General features: G+C 54.4%; 1 protein-coding gene across 12 annotated transcripts in view; it reads right to left on the bottom strand.

Annotated features, from left to right (window-relative positions):
* The window catches only part of ATP11A (ATPase phospholipid transporting 11A), a 179,768-nt gene extending 165,350 nt beyond the window's left edge, over positions 1-14,418 (bottom strand). For 7 of the 12 annotated variants that reach the window (XM_039473220.2, XM_074387432.1, XM_039473219.2 and 4 more), the window contains exon 1: positions 14,004-14,418. In XM_039473220.2, coding sequence (XP_039329154.1) covers positions 14,004-14,042 — 39 coding nt within the window. In that variant the 5' untranslated portion in view covers positions 14,043-14,418. The remainder of the gene's footprint in view (positions 1-14,003) is intronic. The other 5 variants (XM_039473224.2, XM_039473226.2, XM_039473223.2 and 2 more) reach the window with 1 other exon arrangement.
* Between the last annotated feature and the right edge of the window lie 5,244 nt (positions 14,419-19,662).

The following is a 19,662-nucleotide window of genomic DNA, read 5'->3' on the forward strand; positions in this document are numbered from 1 at the left end:
ACGGGGCCTTGCATTTTCAGTCAAAAAGAGTGCAAAGCATCCGTAATTTTTCCAACAGTCACCAGAGACCACCCTAAGTACTGACTGAGAGGGGAGCAGCGACCTGTGTTTATCTTTGAGTTGTGCACACAATAACCTGGGCAGACACTCAGTGAAAGTAATGATGATTTTAAAAGACCCTAACCCAGAAAGTCGGACACAGCTGGCTTGGGAACTCACTGCTTGCCTTGAGAACCCACGTGATGGTGGATGTGCGGGTGGTGTGGCGGACGTGTGGGTGGTGTGGCGGACGTGTGGGTGGTGTGGCATGGGTGCCGTCCCAAAATTCCCGCCTTGGACAGCAGGGAGCAACATGTTCTGTTGTTCTAACTTGCATTTCAGGTGCAACCTCCGACCAGCAGGATCCAATTTTGCCAAAGGTGACACGGCATCCTCCACACGTGCAGGTGAACACGGTACGGGCTCCACAAAGCAGTTCCAGTTACTGGAAGCACTCGATCATGATCCATAGCCTCTGAGTTTACGGAGCAGACAGGCCCAATCCCATTTTGTGACGTAAACCCTAACATCTGTCTTGTCAATGAGCCAGATGTTGCATGTTTGAACGTCGTGCAAAAACCAAAGCCATACGTTACAGCACTGTTTTAACACCAGCCACCTCTCCCCACCAGCCTTCTCCAGGAAAACAGTAAATAAATAAGCAGGAAGAAGATGGGAATACACAGAACCGAAGAGCCGATCTAACCATGGGAGCTGCGGTCTGTCACATCCAACCGGGGCCAGATCGCCTAACTCTGTTCCACAGCTTAAAAAATAACCCCTGCCCACTAAATCATCATGTTGTGTCCTTCCAGATTCTGTGGAACGCCGATTCGATAAAGCAGCAGACAAGACTTGATGTGTTCTGCGGACTGTCCTCTTCACCATCTCCCGTCCGCCTGGACGTTCGCCATCTAAACGGCGCCTCTGCCACCAGCACACTGCTGTGGCTGAACTGTGATCCCCTCAAAAATCTCATGTTGACGCCTTAAGCAGTGATGTGATTGGATCTGAAGACGGGGCTTTTAGGAGGTGATTAAGATTAAATGAGGTCATGAGGTCTGTGTCCTAATCACACAGGACTGATGTGTGGTTACGAGGGAAGAAGGAGCGTTCTCTCTGCCACTCTGGGAGGACACGGCCTCCTGTCCCCCAGGAAGGGCCCTCACCGGAGCCTCGCCGTGCGGACACCCTCATCTGATTTCCAGCCTCAAGAGCTACAAGAAATAAATTTCTGTTGCGTATGCCACGCAGCCCGCAGTATTCTGTTACAGCTGCCAAGCTCTCTGAGACACATGTGGTACCTGTTCAGCTCCACGCCAGGTTGCCAGGTGCTTCAACAACAGTAGAACCGTTCAAGTTCGCAACCTCAGCCAAAAGCATCTCAGATAATCACGTCGTAAACAACATGCCAGTTTTTCACAATGAAAGTTATTCATTCTGTAGTCACATTCTCAGAAGAATCTGAGAAGAATCTCAGAAGAATCTGCTTTCTCAATCACCAAGCTGGTGTGTTTACATGATTCTCACTCGGTAAACAGCCAGTGACCTCACTGGTGAGACACAGAGAAAAAGCCGGAAGATGGCAAGGTCCCGCGTGCCCCAGCAGGGCTCTGCGTGACACACACACTGTCCGCTCTTCAGGCAAAGTCCTCAGACCCACGCCTGGCCGCCTCACTCTCACGCACACGTGTGGGACAAGCTTAGTTGTCGCTTTCGACGGCGGGCGCACCTGAGGGGACGGAGATCAAGACGAAGAAAGCCCTGAGGGACGAGCGCTTCTCACAGAGAGGAGCCCAGCGGAGGCCACCAGAGAGACGCACGCACAGCGCCGCAGAGAGAAGGGACGAGGAGCCCGCAGGACACAAGGACCCTCCCTGGCGAACCGGGGCTCGAGGCTGAGGGAGATGACAGCACGCACACAGCATGCAGCCTTCAGAGGCCCGGCCTCCCACGGAGCACGCAGGAGGAGAAGCTACCGAGGCATGGTGGGCCTCCACACGGTGGCTACGCCGTCTGTACTTAGAGCGGTTTTTTTTTTTTTGAGATGGAGTTTTGCTTTTGTTGCCCAGGCTGGAGTGCAATGGTGCAGCAATCTCCGCGCACTGCAACCTCCGCCTCCCAGGTTCAAGCAATTCTCCTGCCTCAGCCTCCAGAGTAATTGGGACTACAGGCACCCGCCACAACACCCGGCTAATTTTTCTATTTGTAGTAGAGACGGGGTTTCAGCATGTAGGTCGGCCAGGCTGGTCTTGAACTCCTGGCCTCAGGTGATCCACCCACCTGGGCCTTCCACAGTGGAGCCACTACACCCAGCTGTACTTGGAGTGTTTTTCTGCACTCTGTGACAAGAGGATGAACCGCTACTAGCAACGCCTGTCTCTATCCATCTTCTAGGCACGTGAGCGCTCAAGAACCAGCAGCTGGGTCACAGCGGGCCCGTCCACAGGATGCTCAGGCACAAGCACAGGGCCGGAGTAACACTCGGAGGAACCAGGCGTCGCGGAACCTACTCACACCTGAGTCCGTTGCTGGCGTTATAAATGCAGACAAACAACGTTTTATCGGAAAGCATCAGTGTACTGAACATCTGCTACGGACCAGACCTTCCTCTGACACTTCCTTCAGCTTCTCTGTAATTCTCAGCCTGGCAGAGGTCAGGTCAACTTGCCAAGTTTTCCCTCAAAGGGTAGAAGATGGTTCCTGTATTCGATAACCTTTTCCATTTTTAAGTCAAAACTAAACACAGCTTGACTGCCCAATGCCAGGCACTGCCGAGATGCCCTGAAGGTACTAGCTGTGGCCGACCCTAACTGACGAGCATGCACAGACCTATGCATGCAGCAACAACGTTTAATGCACCTGTAACTTCCAGACGACGTCCCAGAGTTCTCCCCTGCTGCTTGGGTCAGGTCCCTGTGCAGGGACGCGCAGTAATCACAGCAGAAAGGACCAGGGAGACGGCCACGGTGGACTCAAGTTTCTGTGTGTTCTGCACCTTGGGGTGCCACTCCTGTCCCCCGCATCCTCCAGAAAGGGCCACGGCGATGTGTGGGTCGGCTGATCCCTCAGCAGCTGAACCAGGCCCAGCCTCTCCCCCACAGCATGAACATGGAAGGCTCACTACTCAGTGACACGGGGAAGAGAGGGCGGGAGAAGCAGGTCTGAGCCCACATGTGGAGATGGATTCAGGGGTGGTGGGGATGCCAGTGAAGAACTGCCCGGGACATCTGGCATGGGGACACGTCCTGAAGCAGCCACCGGCCCCTCAGGACAAGGCAGGTGACAAGCAGAAGACGGCACGTGGCAGGAGGGGTGGGCCCTGCGTTCGGGCCCCTCTGGTGGGGCGGCGGTGGAACTGGCCGTCTAAGCTGGGACGCTTCCGCGTGTGAAAGGAACGCTGTGGATGACGATGCGTGATGTGCGGACAACAGGCACGACCTGGGGCTGAACTGGGCCAGGAGGGCGTCCACTCGCCCCTCACAGGGTGCAGGCCATGGCGGGGACGGCAAGGTCGGAGCCGGGCAGAAAGGTCCGCGCCCACCCATCAGCCTCAGCACCAGGGGCCCGTGAGACCTGGCTGCCCTGTTACAGGATGGCACGATGCTCCTTCACAGGCTGCCGTGAAGATCCAGAGAGGCCGTGGATACCAGCCTTGGGAAAGAAGGACCCGGACTCCGAGACACGCCAAACGGCAGCCCCTTGTCCCCCTGGAGCAGCCCTGCCTGTCTCAGGCCACCTCCCAGAAGAACCACAGCACCGACCACGGGTGACCCTCCCGCCAGCCTCTCCTCCCCTTCCTCACTGGGGGTGGGGGTGAGCAGACCAGGACAGAGACGCCTTGCCAGGCGCACATCTTCACATCTTTGCTGAACGTGTAATTTCCATCTTCGCCGAATGTCTAACTCAACAAATTAAGCCTTTGACCAAACCATCTTTTTCACGTGTAACAAACCTTCTCTTTAAAATCCTTTATCTTCCAACCAGGAAAAATGATCTTATTTTTGTTCCCTTCCCAAGCCAAAGAAAAAAAAAATTTACAAAAAAGTACCTTGGTCACTTGAGACGTGACAAAAGCTGGCAGCCCTTCCCTGAGATATTTTTACAGCACTTTACCATGTATTACACTGAAAAGTGCAGGTAAAGTGTAATTTCACTGTCTGAAATTACAAGGTTATTTTCATGTCCATTAATAAAGGTTCATTTGATCCTCATCATTCAGGGAAGGAGGGACTGCAAATGTCATGAGTGAGTTTCGTTTTACAGCTGCCCCTGGAAGCGACATGAATGGCTCAGAGCAGAGCCAGGTGGTCACAGGCTGCCCAGCGGGAGGCGGCACAGGGGCCAGTGCGGACCCTCGGCCGGCCGAAGCACGTGCAGGTCAGGTGCTGGCAGGCTCAGCCTCCCCCGACAACATCATCTGTGAAATGCGCTGCTCCCAAATCAGCAGAAGTAACACACACAGAAGTTAAGACACTGCTTGGGGCTGGGTGTAGTGGCTCACGCCTGTAATCCCAGCACTTCGGGAGGCTGAAGCGGGCAGCTCACCTAAGGTGGGGAGTTCGAGACCAGCCAAACCAACATGGAGAAACCCCATCTCTACTAAAAATACAAAATTAGCTGGGCATGGCGGCACACGCCTATAATCCCAGCTCCCTGGGAGGCTGAGGCAGAACTGCTTGAACCTGGGAGGCAGAGGTTGCAGTGAGCTAAGATCACGCCACCGCATTCCAGCCTGGGCAACAAGAGTGAAACTCTGTCTTAAAAAAAAAAAAAAATTCTTGCCCGTGGCAACCTGTCTTTGTTAAAATGTTTGCACGTAAGGCACATGCACTGTGTACCTCGCAGATTTCACAACGGACCACCAACCCCAAGTGCAGGCAGCTGATGTCCTTCAACTCTGCAGCCACAGCGGGGGAAATTCTGATACCAACTGATGTGTGACACAATGCCCTCTCCCAGGAAAAGGTGGCTTATTCTAGTGTCTCAATCATAAACCCTCTAACGTACCTTCCAAGAAGTGGTCTGGTTCTGAAAGCCACAAAAAATACAACACAAACCACAGAAAAAGGGGAAACATTTTGCCAAAGACGGGTAGAGGGTGGTTACTTAAACACATTGAGAATAAAAATGTGAAAATATATTCAGCTAAGTGGTCTTTATCCCTGGGAGTGACTGTCTCAGCTGAGTTGAGTGACAGAAAAACTGTAAGGAAAGGCACTTGCAAGTAAGTGAAAATATGTCACTTACAAATTTTTGAATGTGAACAGAAATCACATTTGAAATAAGGACTTATACCATTTTTATTCATAGAAAAATCAGTTTCTTCCCACTCCACTTTGAAAATGGACAAAAATATTTAAAGGGTTGGTTTAAAGACTAGGCACCATGGCTCACACCTGTAATCCCAGCACTTTAGGAGACTGAGGCAGGCGAATCATTTGCCGTCAAGAGTTCAAGACCAGCCTGGTCAACATGGTGAAACCCTGTCTCTATTAAAACTACAAAAAAAAAAAAAAAAAAAAAAAAAAGTGAGCCAGGCGTGGTGGCAGGCGCCTGTAATCCAAGCTACTTGGGAGGCTGAGGCATGAGAATCGCTTGAACCGAAGAGGTGGAGGCTGCAGTGAGCCGAGATCGCACTCCAGTCTGACGACAAAGTGAAACTTTGGCTCAAAAATCAATTAATAAACAAAGGATTGGTTTAAAGAGGGAACTCACGATGAATCTGCCCACAGAGTTCACCCGGTTTGATCTGGCATCAGCCCCGGTTACAAAGGTAACAGTAGGCAGAGAAAGCCTACAGTTCCACCTTGACTCCCAGCCTAACGTCCCAGCATCCCCGCATGAGTGAGCCACACAGCCCTCTCTCAGGTCCGGCTGCCAGGGCTTCCTTCTCAGGATACAGAACAAGGAGAAAGCTCTCCGGCTCTGCTGCAATTAGAGCCGTGGTGAATTACAGACACAGAATCGTACCTGGGACAAAAGCTCAAGGCACGCACAGCACCAGTAAGTGACTTGCAAAAACCACCCAGCATTTTTACTTCAAGCTCTGCAAATGTCAACCAAACCAGAAAAGCTTGTGTCCTCCCTGGGACGGGGTGGGGTGGTCTCAGGCTTGGACGCAGCAATGATGGGCCCAGCAACTCAGGCCAGTGGAGAGCAACCCCCGTTCACGTGGCCGTCGCTCCAGCAGGAGCAGTCCTCGGGGAAACAGCAGGCCAGGAACGCCCAGTCACGAGGCTTCCGAAAAAGCGGTAAAATGTGGGTACGTAAGTGCAGTCCTCTGTATGCAAATGTTGGCAAGAAGTTCCACTGCTGTCAAGGCCACTGAGTGGGCCGGTGCAGCCACCTCAGAGCAGCAGTCGCCTGCCTACTCCAGAACAGGGGTCTTAACCTTGGTGGGAGCGGGGGCTCCCCTGAGAATCTCACACAACTGGGACACGCCTACCTGGAAAGTAAAGGTCACGTGTGCCAGGGGTGGACATGCTGTTTCCAGGGATGAGTCCAGTTCTTCAGAACTAACAGTTTCAAAATGAAAGGAGTTTTAGGGCCGGGCACAGTGGCTCACACCTGTAATCCCAACACTTTAGGAGGCTGAGGTAGGGGGATCACCCGAGGTCAGGAGTTCAAGACCAGCCTGGCCAACATGTGAAAACCCCATCTCTAATTTAAAAAACACAAAATTAGCTGGGCGTGGTGGCATGCACCTGTAATCCCAACTACTTGGGAGGCTGAGGCAAGAGAATCGCTTCAACCTGGGAGGCAGAGGTTGCAGTGAGCTAAGATCAAGCCATTGCACTCCGGCCTCAGTGATGGAGTCTGTCTCAGAAATAAAAATAGTTTTAAAACTATGAGGAGGCCCTCAGAACTCTGGCTCTGGCCACCAGGCTCTGGGACAGCGCGATGGCGGCTCTCCCTTTCCGGCCTGCGGTCAGAGGCATGGACAGGGACACAGAGGAAACGAATCCCCACAGCAGCCACGGCAGCAGCAGCCCACGCACGGGGCGTGGGCTGGAACACGAGGGCGAGGCTGGGGAGCAGGAACGGGAGACTGAACCCAGGCCGTGGCCTTGTAGCCCAGACTGGGAGGACGTTCAGGACTCTATAATGAGCCAGAGAAAGAGAATCCAGGAGCTTAAGGTCACATGATTTTAAGACTGCGTCCACTAATGACACACTGTCCCCTCGCCTGGTCCTCCACCACCCTGCACACGCACTGCCCCCTCGCCTGGTCCTCCACCACCCTGCACACGCACAGCCCCCGCCTCGTCCTCCACCACCCTGCACACGCACTGCCCCCGCCTGGTCCTCCACCACCCTGCACACGCACTGCCCCCTCGCCTGGTCCTCCACCACCCTGCACACTCACTGCCCCCTCGCCTCGTCCTCCACCACCCTGCACACGCACAGCCCCCGCCTCGTCCTCCACCACCCTGCACACTCACTGCCCCCTCACCTGGTCCTCCACCACCCTGCACACTCACTGCCCCCTCGCCTGGTCCTCCACCACCCTGCACACTCACAGCCCCCTCGCCTGGTCCTCCACCACCCTGCACACTCACTGCCCCCTCGCCTGGTCCTCCACCACCCTGCACACTCACTGCCCCCTGGCCTCGTCCACCGAACAGGGAGGCAAGGGAAGAGGCAGAAAGGCTACTGGGCATCGCAGGGTCACTCCCATCATGACCACTGCTCTCCCTGGAAGAGCAGGGCAAGGTCAGCAACTTTCCACATGAAGAGGAGGGTGGGGAGAAAGCTGCAGAAAGCCCAAAGTGAAAAGCAGTCTCCTCAGGAAGCCTAGAGGCATGGACGGTGACGCAGCTGCAGATCCGTGCACGCCACAAAGGTGCCCCGTGTGCTGGGCGCCCAGCATGCACATGCACTGTGACCAGTCCCGTCCCCACGCAGACCTGCCAGGTGGGCACCATGAATAACCCCCACCTTGCAGATGGGGCATCAAGCGTGCCAGCATCAACCAACTTGCCAAGGCCACACAGCTGGCAACCAACACAGAACGTGAACGTTGGTCCGTCAGACTCCGGCACCTCACCCCGGAACCTCTGGGATGGACTATTTCAGAGTGAAAGAGAAAATCATCCCTTATCTGATCTTCTTGAATTTCTATTGCTGTAAAACCTGCTTGCTATTGATTTTTGCTGCAAATAAACAGCATTTTTGCCTGCATTTAACTTGGTTAAAACAACATTTATAAGTCTGGGGCTTGAGAAGCTTTTATTAACCCTGTTTCTATTGAACATACGCTCCAAGCACCAAAGGACAACTTGTATTTTGGGCTTCAGGGTTTAACACACCTGTAAACAGAGGATTTCACGTGTAGTTAAGCAACTATGTATTTTTGTTAGTGCAAATTCAATGCAATTTTAACTAACTGCAAACTGAAGACAGTGTTCTCATCCCTAGAAATTTAACTGTCTATAGCCAAGCCTAATAATACAAACTTTTTTTCCTCTAGGTTTTTACATTTACTCCCTGGTAAGAAATAAAAGCACCTCAAGATGCTTGTTCCTAATAAGCAGACATTCAACAGGGCTCCAAAAAGCCATGGAAATGATTCCACCTTTGTGTAGACACAAAGGCTGACTTACCCACTTCGGCAGATTGCGCTGAAAGGTCCAGGTGGAAACCCCAGGCCCTGAAGACAAGAGCAGCGCCTGGTGCATGCGCGTGATGAGCCCGCCAGTTACACCCCGTTCATGAGAAACGCTTTCCGCGCCCGTACTGCAGGGGGGCCGCCACACTGCTGGACGCAGATTACCAGTCTTGGATCCTACGCCTCAGGATTCACTTACTTCCAATACCTGAAGACCTTGGCAGCTAAAGCGGCTTAACGTAGTGGTCCTGCGGTGTAGACTCCAGCAGCTGGGCAACAGCAAGGCCCCACTGGATCATCTAATCCTGGATTAGGAGAAGAAACTCCAAAACGATGTGGCATTTCCGAAGTTTTAAAACAGGGGCTGGCATAACGGAATCGAATGAATAAGTCTGTCTTTCCAAAGGGACGGCATGACAGTTGAACGCTGATGTTCACGTTACACACCGTTTGGGGATAAAGCAGCGGACACGTATGCATGCACTTAAATAGATGGACTTTCTAGAAGGTTTACCACACTCTAATACAGCAACGCTTGAAGTTCTCAGGAAGCAAAAATGTTTATTTTTCTCATAGAAAAGAAAAGTCAAAGGTAACAGTTTGTGTTGAAATCAAGCATCTACTGTCAGCAAAGAAAGCCTTCAGATCCTTCCATGTTTTCTATCTTAGAAGGTCAGAAATGTTACGAGCAAAAATGTAAGGGTCAAACGAACAGAAGCACAGAACCAACAAGGAGCATCTGGGCCGTCACTGAAAAAAGATGACGGGGCCATGACAAGATGGAGCTCTCGAACCACAGAATGCCGAGGCAAACGCAAACGCCCTCAACGGAGGCACGGAAAAGAAGACGGAGGGAAGCGTCCTGCCCAGGCTAGGGTGCTCAGCCTCACAGAGATCGAGGGCCGTTTTACCATGGCAGTGGAAAGCCCCGTGACTCCGACCTGCCCTCCCCACCACGCCTGCTGCCAGGGCGCCTGGTTTACCTCTCCTGTGACCCACAACGCCAGCAAGCTGGGACCCATGGGTGGCTGAGCAACAGACCCGGCAGGCCACAGCTTTGCCCTCTGCCCAGCCAAACCTACCCAGGGACTCGGCTGTGTTAACAGCCAGGCACGACAAATGGACCAAGTGCTTCCTGGGAGTCAGGTCCCATTCTGGGCTCTCCACACAGATTACCTCATTCAGCTCTCACAAGAGCCATGAAATGAGTACTGCTCTTACCCTCAGTGGAGAAAATTGAGGCAGAAGGAATTAAGCCACTTGCCCAAGGCCACATAGCTGAGAAGGGCAGGGGAGGCTCCCACTCAGCATCCAGGCCACTGCCCGGAGAGCATGCGAGCCACCCTGTGAGGCTGCCCTGATTTCTCTCAGAACTTAAACTACCTGAATCTGTGTTGCTCACCTCACAGCACAGGTGAAGAGGAAATGGAACTAGCTCTCCACCCACGCTGTCAAAAATGCTTTTATTGTAATCCTAGCACTTTGGGAGGCTGAGGTGGGTGGATCACAAGGTCAGGAGTTCAAGACCAACCTGGCCAACACTGTTGAAACCCACCCCAACCCCACTACTAAAAATACAAAAATTAGCCAGCCACAGTAGCAGCTGCTTGTAATCCCAGCTACTCAGGAGGCTGAGGCCAGAGAATTGCTTGAACGCAGGAGGCGGAGGTTTCCGTGAGACAAGATCGTGCCACTGCACTCCAGCCTGGGCAACGGAGCAAAACTCCATCTCAAAAAAAAAATGCACTTCTTTATTCATTTATTTTGAGATGGAATTGCCCTCTTGTTGCCCGGGCTGGAGTGCAATTGTGGGATCTCAGCTCACTGCAACCTCCGCCTCCCAGGCTCAAGTGATTCTCCTGCCTCAGTCTCCCATATAGCTGGGATTACAGGTGCACATCGCCATGCCCAGCTAACTTTTTCTGTTTTTAGTAGAGACGGGGTTTCACCAGGTTGGTCTCAAACTCCTGACGTCAGGTGATCTGCCCACCTTGGCCTCCCAAAGTGCTGGGATTATGGACGTGAGCCACCACACCCAACCTAAAAATGTTTTTAAAGTATTACATCATGTAGGTCAAACTACCACACAGCACACGCATGGAATATGCACCACCCCATGGCACATACACTATTCCACATACACACACCACCCACGGCACACACACCACCCCATGGAATAAACACTACCCCACGGCACATACACTATTCCACATACACACACCACCTACGGGACATACACCAGCCCACAGCACAGACACCACCCCATGGAATAAACACTACCCCACGGCACATACAGTACTCCACAATACACACACCACCCATGGCACATACACCACCCCACGGCACATACACCACCCCATGGAATATACACTACCCCACGGCACATACAGCACCCCATAGAATATACACTACCCCACGGCACATACACTACTCCACAATACACACACCACCCCACGGCACATACACCACCCCACGGCACATACACCACCCCATGGAATAAACACTACCCCACGGCACATACAGCACCCCATAGAATATACACTACCCCACGGCACATACAGCACCCCATAGAATATACACTACCCCACGGCACATACACTACTCCACAATACACACACCACCCCACGGCACATACACCACCCCACGGCACATACACCACCCCATGGAATAAACACTACCCCACGGCACATACAGCACCCCATAGAATATACACTACCCCACGGCACATACAGCACCCCATAGAATATACACTACCCCACGGCACATACACTACTCCGCAATACACACACCACCCCACGGCACACACACTCTCCGCCGCTGAACCGCAGCACATACACCACTCCATGGAGCATACACCACCCCGTGGGCACATGCACTGCCTCGTGGTATACAAACACTACACCATTTACAAATACAAAGTATCTCTTTGTACAAAGTAGCTCCTTGTCCATCCAAACACCTAAAGGAAACAACCAGTAACCCGGATTGTGGATTGTGGAGTACACCGCCTAACGCCCCACGCCCCTGCAACTCTTCTCTCACTCATTTGCCTCTTCTATCTCTCTGGAGTCAACCCACAATAAAATGCCTACAGCAATGTTTTCCGAGGACTTTTTTATCTTGTAGTGACCCTCACACATCAGAATGAACCGCAAAGCTTTCTTCGTCCCAGGAATTCTATGTGAACACTGGGAGGGAAGAGGGCCTGTTTATCCTTTTTTATCAAATAAGTCACATACGGAGAGCAAAAGGAAATCTGAGTATTCAATCCCAGACTCTTTTTTTTCCCTGTAACAAAAGGAGATATAATTTAGTCCTACACAGTGGAAGATAATGAAATTACAAGAAAACAGATCGTGACCATTACTGGAAAAAGTCAAATTAGTTTCATACCATAGACATGAATTTAAAATTATAGAAATGAATGGTTTTCTGTGTAAATACGGGTGAGGCAGCCAGATGAATACACTGAAAAAAAAAAAAACATGTGGATTGAGAAAAACAGAAATAATCCTATCCCCTAACTTGTGTTCCCTAGACGTTATCAAATAATATATACGATGGAAAAGTTGACTCAAGAATATTTACCCCTTAGATTACGAGAAAATGTGATGCCACAAGCGTTAATAATACAGCAAAGGGGAATTAAAATTGTAAGCTACCCAAACACATGTAGATCTATGTAACAGAAAACAGCTGAAGGTCTGGAGAAAGGAAGCCAGTAAGAGTACCAAAACTGGATGTCTGTCTCCGCGGCCCCCAGGATGAAGGGGTCAGGAACTCTTCTCCACAGGGGGAGCCGAGCTGGCCCATGCAGCTCCCATTTCTACGGAGAGAGGCTGCACAGGAGCCCTACAACGTGACCCTCCCTTTTCACACAGAACGTCAGGAGGGAACTGAGTGAACTGGGAACCCCGAGGGCGCAGGTAAAGTGAATGTTGGCCCCTTCCCTCTTCCATGTCCCTCGGAGGAAACACCCCAGGAAAATGAGTTGTGTAGGGACCCACACTTCCCAGTGACACAACTGGGAACAGAAGGTTCCTGCCCAGTAAAGCATTTTTTTTACACGTCAGGTCACCTACAGTCACTGTTACCGGGTCTTCTACAACATTACCATGGAGAAACGCAGGTATCGCAAGATGCTTACCACTCACATTAACATGAGACAAGAACTGGGGGCTGGAGGTCAGTGGGGGGATAACAATCGGCTTCTGCAGCTAAGCCTTTCAGGATCTAGCATCCAGAGTCATCAGAATCACCAGAGGGGAGCTCTCTCCCCTTAGGTAAAGCAGGCTGAGCTTCCTACGGCTTCCCCGACACCAGGAAACAGGCGAGGTGCACTCAGGCTCGCTTGACCCTCCGAGGTTTTCGGTTAGTAAATAAATCCGGGGGAGAGCATTGATCGATCTGGCATCCCCCAGTGAAAAGAAACCTATCTTTGGCCAAGGTCTCCTATTTAAAGAAAGCTCATAAATATGAAAGACTGCCTGAGGTCATTCCCATGCCAGGAAAGAACCAAGTTCCCATAATCCTGCCCTCTCCGGTACCAAAGCCGGGGCCGGCAACTTCTCGAACCTGTGACTGCCCGCTGACCGCCAGCCGCCGTGGAACAATGAAGCGTCTTGTGCAAGGCGGGGGCAGGAAGCTCCGTGCTCGGGACAGCTTCTTCCTCTCCTACACACACCCCTTTTCACACCTACCGCCAGCGACGCCGGTTTCCCCTCCTCCGGGCCGAAACAAAACCAACTTTTCCCCTTCGGAGTCTTCCCTGCGGAGCTCTCCACCGGCTGGTCACTCAAGGGGCAGGTTCCAGAGGAACCGAGGAGACCCCGGGCTTCGGACCTAATCGGTCACTTTAAGGTAAAAAACAACTCGACTGCACACTCCGCTCTGAATGCCCCGGGTGCTGAGGAACGAACACAACCGCCAGCCTCGGCACAAGTGTGACACTTCCCCCCAATCCCTTAATCTCCTCGCGGGCACGGCTGCGCGGAAGCCGCATCTAAGGTTCCTCCCGGACCCGGGCCCCGGCGGGTCCAAGTCGGCGCTCTCGGGGCGCCCGGTCCGCTGGGACGGCTCGAACCCCGGCCAGACTCCCCAGGGACCACCCGGGCGCCGCGCGCTGGAAGGGGGCGCGAGGCGGCTGCGGCCCGGGGGCAGGTGGCGGCCCGGGACGCGGGCCGCGCGGTGCCACTCGGACCCCGTCGGAAGCCCCAGGGTGTCAACCCCGGGCCGCTCCCCAGCATCTCCGTCGTCCCCGGGGCGGCCGGCGTCCCCGACCTCGGAGCTCTCCCGGGACCCCGGGTCCCCCCGACCTGCCCGCCGGGTCCCCGCCCGCTCTGGGAGCACTCACGTATCTGTGCACGAGCGTCCGCACGAGGCTGCAGTCCATGGCTCCTCCGGCCGCGCCCGCTCCGCCGCTCAGCGCCCCCGCGCCCGGCTCGGCGCGCCCATGGGCTCCGGGGTCCGAGTGCGGCCGCGCCCCCCGCTCCGGTCACGGCCCGAGCGCGCCGGGCGGTGCAGGGGGCGGCCGCGGGCCCTCCGCGCTCATGCCCGGCCGGGCGGCGAAGGCTGGGTCCGCGGCCCCGCGCGTCGGCGGCTGCTCCGCGGGCGGCTGCCGGGGGCCGCGCGCGCGCCGGCGCCTCCTCCCCGTCGGTCCGCCCGCTGGGCTGGCTCGGCCGGAGCGCCCGGACCGCGGCGGAGCCTGCGCTCTGCTCCCGGCGCGTCTCCTCCTCCTCGGCCCGCCGCCCTCTGAGCCTCCGGGCCCCGCGGGCTCCCGCCCCTGCTCCGGGCGCGCACGTCACCGGCGCGAGTGAGCATGCGCCCCGCGCCCGTCCCCGCCCGCCCCGCGCCCACACCGCGTCGCGCCCGCGCCCGCCCTGCCCCCTCGCGCTCGCCCGGGCGGGACCTGGGGGCGGAGGGCAGCGGCCGCGGCGGGGACTCCCTGTTGCTTCCGCCTCCCGGGGCGCAGGCGCGCGCGGGCGGGGACCGGGCCGGAGGCTCGGCCGGGGTCCCGGGGCGGCCTTGCCGGGCTCCTGCAGGGAAACTTTTATCCTCCGCCCGGAAGGCTCGAGGCGGCGGGGAGATCGCGGGGCGGAAGCCGCGGGGCGGCGGGGGGGCGCGGGAGCGGGAAGGTGGGGGGAGGTCCCCTGAGCCGAGGCTGGGTCTCGCCCCGGAACGTGGCGCCGCCCTCCCGCAGGCGTCTCCTGCTCTGCAGGTGGAGACCCAGGGGCTCCTCAGGTGGCTGCCCCCGGCCGGCCTCAGGGTGAGGCGAGCTGCGACGGGAAGCCCCTGGCTCCGAACCCGGGTGGTTCCCGGGCCTGGCCTCTGGCCCTCGGGCCCCAGAGCTGGGACAGCAGAAGGCACTCTGGTGGCCTGAGGGGTGGGTGACCCGCGGAGAGGGGCGCCGCTTCGCTGGTCTGCCGTTCCTGGTGGCGTGTCCCAGCGCTGCTGGCTGAGAACTCGGTGCCACACAGCTCCGCTCAGCCCCAGAGGGGCCCCTGTTCCCCCGCGGCCCGTGCGCGCAGCCAGGGATGAGCACTGCGTTCTCAAGCCGGTCGTCGGCCTCGACTGAACTGAGACCCTTGGTTTCCAGCCTCCCGTCTTGCTGCCCCAGATGTCACTGATGACACCAGGCAGCCAACACCTCTTGTGGCCCGTGGAGACCCCTGTCACCCCTGGGTCTCAGGAATGCAGTTGACCGTGACTGTTCTCTCCAGTGCTTGTGGAAAAGAAAGGGTAGGGGCCACGTTTTAGACGAATAGCAATGAGTACTAGTACTAGGGAACAGTAGTCACAGTGACTAAACGTGGCTCCCATTTCTGGTCGGCCAAAGCACCGACTGACTCTCCATTTCCCATTCCAGCCTGCTCCCTGGCCTGCTCCACCTGCCCTGTCTCAGGAAGCACGTGGCCCCTCGGTGGACCTCACCCACAGAGGCACCCGCTGCAGACCAGGTGGGAGAGAGGCAGGGACCCTCCTCGCCTCCTTCCCGGCCTGTCCCCACACCAGCCAGTGCTGGTGTCCCTCTGGCTGCCATTCTTCCTGGGTGCCTGTTCCACTGCATAACGCATCCAGGCTCTAGGAACAGAACATCTCCCCACCCCCACGCCTTTTAAGGCGAGACAGGCCGTCGGCTGCCACTGTTGCTGGTCCCTGAATAACGGCCCCCTTGGAAGGGTCCTGGAACCATGACCGCACCACAGCAAACCGTCGGGTCATCAAACTGGCTTCCACATCCCCTCCCAAGAACACCTCCTGTTTCCTGCGGGACCCCTGACTGCTGGAGCCAGATTTTGACTAAGCTTCCTCCTTGAAAACTGTGACTGGGGGCTTGGGGTCCAGGCGCAGCCAGAGGAGGTATGAGGCGCTAGATCAAGGCTGCCTGTCGGGAGTGTCTGCTTGTTCAGCAGTAAATGCGAATTGTTTTTGTCCCGTAGTAAATACCCTTGGTTGCCAGTGTGGCCACCATGCCGTCTCTATCCTTGCTAGTTCAGGTATCCACCCTCTCTGTGCCTAAGGGTAAACTCTCTCTCTTTTGAGAAATTGTTGGTAACTCGATTTCTCTTTCCAATGATTGGCTTCAAACAAGCTCAAGTCAGTGAGTCCCAAGAGGAAGTCTGCTGGGGGAAGTCTGGCAAAGGTTTTTCTCTGTCTTACAAGAACATAAAGAGGAAATGCTCCCTTTTCCCTGGCAGACGTTGCATTCCCTGTCTGGATGCAATGCCTGGTACTCCGCAGCCCTTTGCACCCTCTAGAGAAGGGGGCCAGAAAAGCCTCTTCCCCCTGGGGATGGCTGCCTGGGAAGATGAGAAGAGCCGGAGTCCTCAGTGATACGATCAGGCAATTCCCCCAAATCCTGCTGCCCTCACCTGGAATTTCCTGCTATGAGAGACAACATCTTCATTCAAACCACAGGAGTTGGATTTTCTGTTTCTAACATAGCATCTTCTCTGTAAATCTGTGGGGAAAAAAAAAAAAGTCAGGACTATTAAAAAACAAAGTCCAATTCACCCTATGCGATGGTCTGAAAGTGACCCCCCCAAATTCACATGTGGAAACCTAATCCCAAATCCCTAATTCCTAATCCCAAATAGTAAGAGGTGAAGGCCTTGGGAGGTGATTAGGAATGGGATTAGTGCCCTTTAAAACGGAGGTTTTCGGGAGCCTGCTTGCCCCTTCCGCCCTGTGAAGACCCTTAGAGGAGGCCATCTGTGAGCAAAGGGCTTTTCTCAGATGCCAGATCTGCTGGCACCTTGATCTTGGATTTCTCAGCCTTCAGAACTGAGGGAAGCAAACTTCATGTGTATGCCTTGCCATCTAAGGGATTTTGTTATAGCAGCCTGAGCAGAGTAAGACGTCCTGTGAGTCTGTTATTTTTGGCTGTGTGATGAATGACCGTGAGTGCAGGAGCTGAGACAACAGCGAGTTTCCATTTCTTGGGACCCCATGGAATCGACAAGATGGTGCTTCTGCTCCACCTGGTGTTGGCTGGGATTGGCCTGCAGCTGCATTCTTCTGGGGGCTCTGCTGGGGCTGGAAGGTTCCTGTGGCTCTAGCCACATAGCTGGTATCTCAGCTGGGATGACAAAGCCTGGGGGCAGGCTGGCCTTGCTGTCTTGCTCTGTGGCTTCTCATCAATCAGTGCTCTAGCCCGAGCTTTTTCACATGGCAGCCCAGGAGGGTCCATGCGGACGCTATAAGGCCTGTAAGGCCCGGTTTGGAAGTCTTAGAATAGACTTCTACCATGTTCTTTTGGGGAAAATACAGTCCGAGTCCAGCCTAGATTCAAGGGATAAGGACACATATTTCACTTCATGGTGGGAGGATCCCATGTACCGACGGGGATCCTTATGAGGGATTATGAGAACTCTTAATCCTTATGAGGGATTATCATGCAGAGAATTTATAGGGGATTATCTTTGAAATAATCGACCATAGACTGATTAAACGATCATGAAATGTGTTGGTGCCCATCCCAGTGAGTGCAAAAGTGAAATAACTGCTGAAAAGTCCAGGGCCTACAAGCTTCGTCCTTCACATCCAAGCAGGAGAGACTTCGTGGTGATGGACTGGCTAGGTCACGCGTCCACTCCTGGCCAGTCATGCGGGTGGGGGAGTCCATGAGGTGAGCGGCTTAGGCCTGAGGTCAGTGCATGTCACCAAACTAGTGAGTGTCCAAGGGGAATGAAATTGTTGGGGATGAGCCTCAGGTAACCAGGATCTACCCCTGACCCTCACAGCTCCACAGTGCTGGTGGGAGGGGATGGATGAGGAGGAGGCAGAGGTAGGATGCCAACCCCAAGACTTGAAATTGTGGGTTTGCAAAAGAATGCTGCAGACCGCACCCCAGCCACACCCTCACCCACACACAGACTCATAAACACCCATCCTCCATTCCGCCCTCCACCGTTTTTTCCAAAGAAATCTTGGAATCATTGGCCCCCTATGTGAAAAAGAACTGGAGGGGGGGGGAATGAGGGAGTGGGAGCGGCAAACGAGACCTTCCTGTGAAAGAATGACCACGCTGAGCGCTGAAACGGCAAACCTGAGCCGGAACTGACGGCTGTGGGTAGGTACAGACCTGGGACGTGCCATTTTGGTGCTGGAAAGAGCCATTAACCTGAGGGCAGTCAAGCTGGGCCTCCGGGGGCAAACAGCCTCGCTCCTCCGAGTTCCGGGCCCATGCTATCCACGCATCTCAAGTCACTATCCCCACAGGTCCAGAATGAGTTAGGTGACCGTATCCCCAGGGATTGGTCCTAAAGATTTTTTTTTTTTCCCCAAGACAGAGTCTTACTCTGTCTTCCAGGATGGAGTGCAATGATGCAATCTCAGCTCATGGCAACCTCTGCCCCCAAGGGTTCAAGCGATTCTGCTGCCTCAGCCTCTCAAGTAGCTGGGATTACAGGTGCCCACCGCCACACTTGGCCAATTTGTTTTTAGTAGAGATGGGGTTTCGCCGCGTTGCCCTGGCTGGTCTCAAACTCCTGACCTCAGGTGATCCACCTGCCTCGACCTCTCAGAGATCTGGGATTACAGGCATGAGCCACAGATCCTGGCCCCTAGAGCTCTTCAGTGGTGGAAACTTCACTTTCTGCCTCCCCAAAGCCATTCTCTGACCTCCCTGGTCACTTGGTCTGGAATCTTCTTCCCCACCCCGTGTTTGGCCCCCTCTTAGTCACTCTCAGATGCCGTCTCTCCCTGCACCTGCCTGGGTTCCGGCTCACTTATTAATCACCACCCCCTTGGCACTCCTAATAGCGCCACTTAGTGAAGCTTAGTTATTTTTCCACAGCAGTATTTCTAAACCCTGGTTATAGATTAAACTCACTTTGGGAATTACTTTTCACAAGTAGCACTTCCCCAGGCTGGGCACGGCGGCTCACACCTGTACTTCCAGCACTTTGAGAGGCCAAGGTGGGACAATTAGGCAACATAGCAAGACCCCATCTCTCCAAAAAAACACACAAAAATAAGATGAGCTGGGCATGGTGCTGCATACGTGTAGTCCCGGATGACTCGGTTGGTTTGGAGTGGGATCGAAGCGTTTGTGAAAGCTCCCCAATATCGCAGGTTTGAGACTCATTCATCTCAATGTCTGTCTCCCGCCTGAACCTCAACCTGTTGCGGGTGATCAGGTATCAATCCTTTTTCTCTTCAGGCATGACGTGGTGCCCAACAGATGCTGAAAGAATTAGTTATACATAAACTGCTGTGAGTGTTAACATAACAGAATAAAGGAAGGGCATAAGGGGTGAGCACTCACAGAGTGAAAAGGGTCCCGGGCAAATCCATCCCACGTGACTCCCATCACCGTGAAGGAGAGCAGCGAGAGTGACGTACTGCTCAGACGGTCCCTGAGATCAAACGGCTCTGCCAGGCTGTTTCTCCTGGAACATGACATAGAATATGATCTCCTGGGAAAGGGCCACCTATGCAACGAGGTCCCCAAATGCTGAAGGAGCCTAGAAACCAAAGAATAAGCCAGAACAATCAAGTTTGTCAGTGAA

The sequence above is a fragment of the Saimiri boliviensis genome, chromosome 16 (genome assembly GCF_048565385.1).
Source record: "Saimiri boliviensis isolate mSaiBol1 chromosome 16, mSaiBol1.pri, whole genome shotgun sequence".
In the NCBI taxonomy this organism is placed as follows: Eukaryota; Metazoa; Chordata; class Mammalia; order Primates; family Cebidae; genus Saimiri; species Saimiri boliviensis.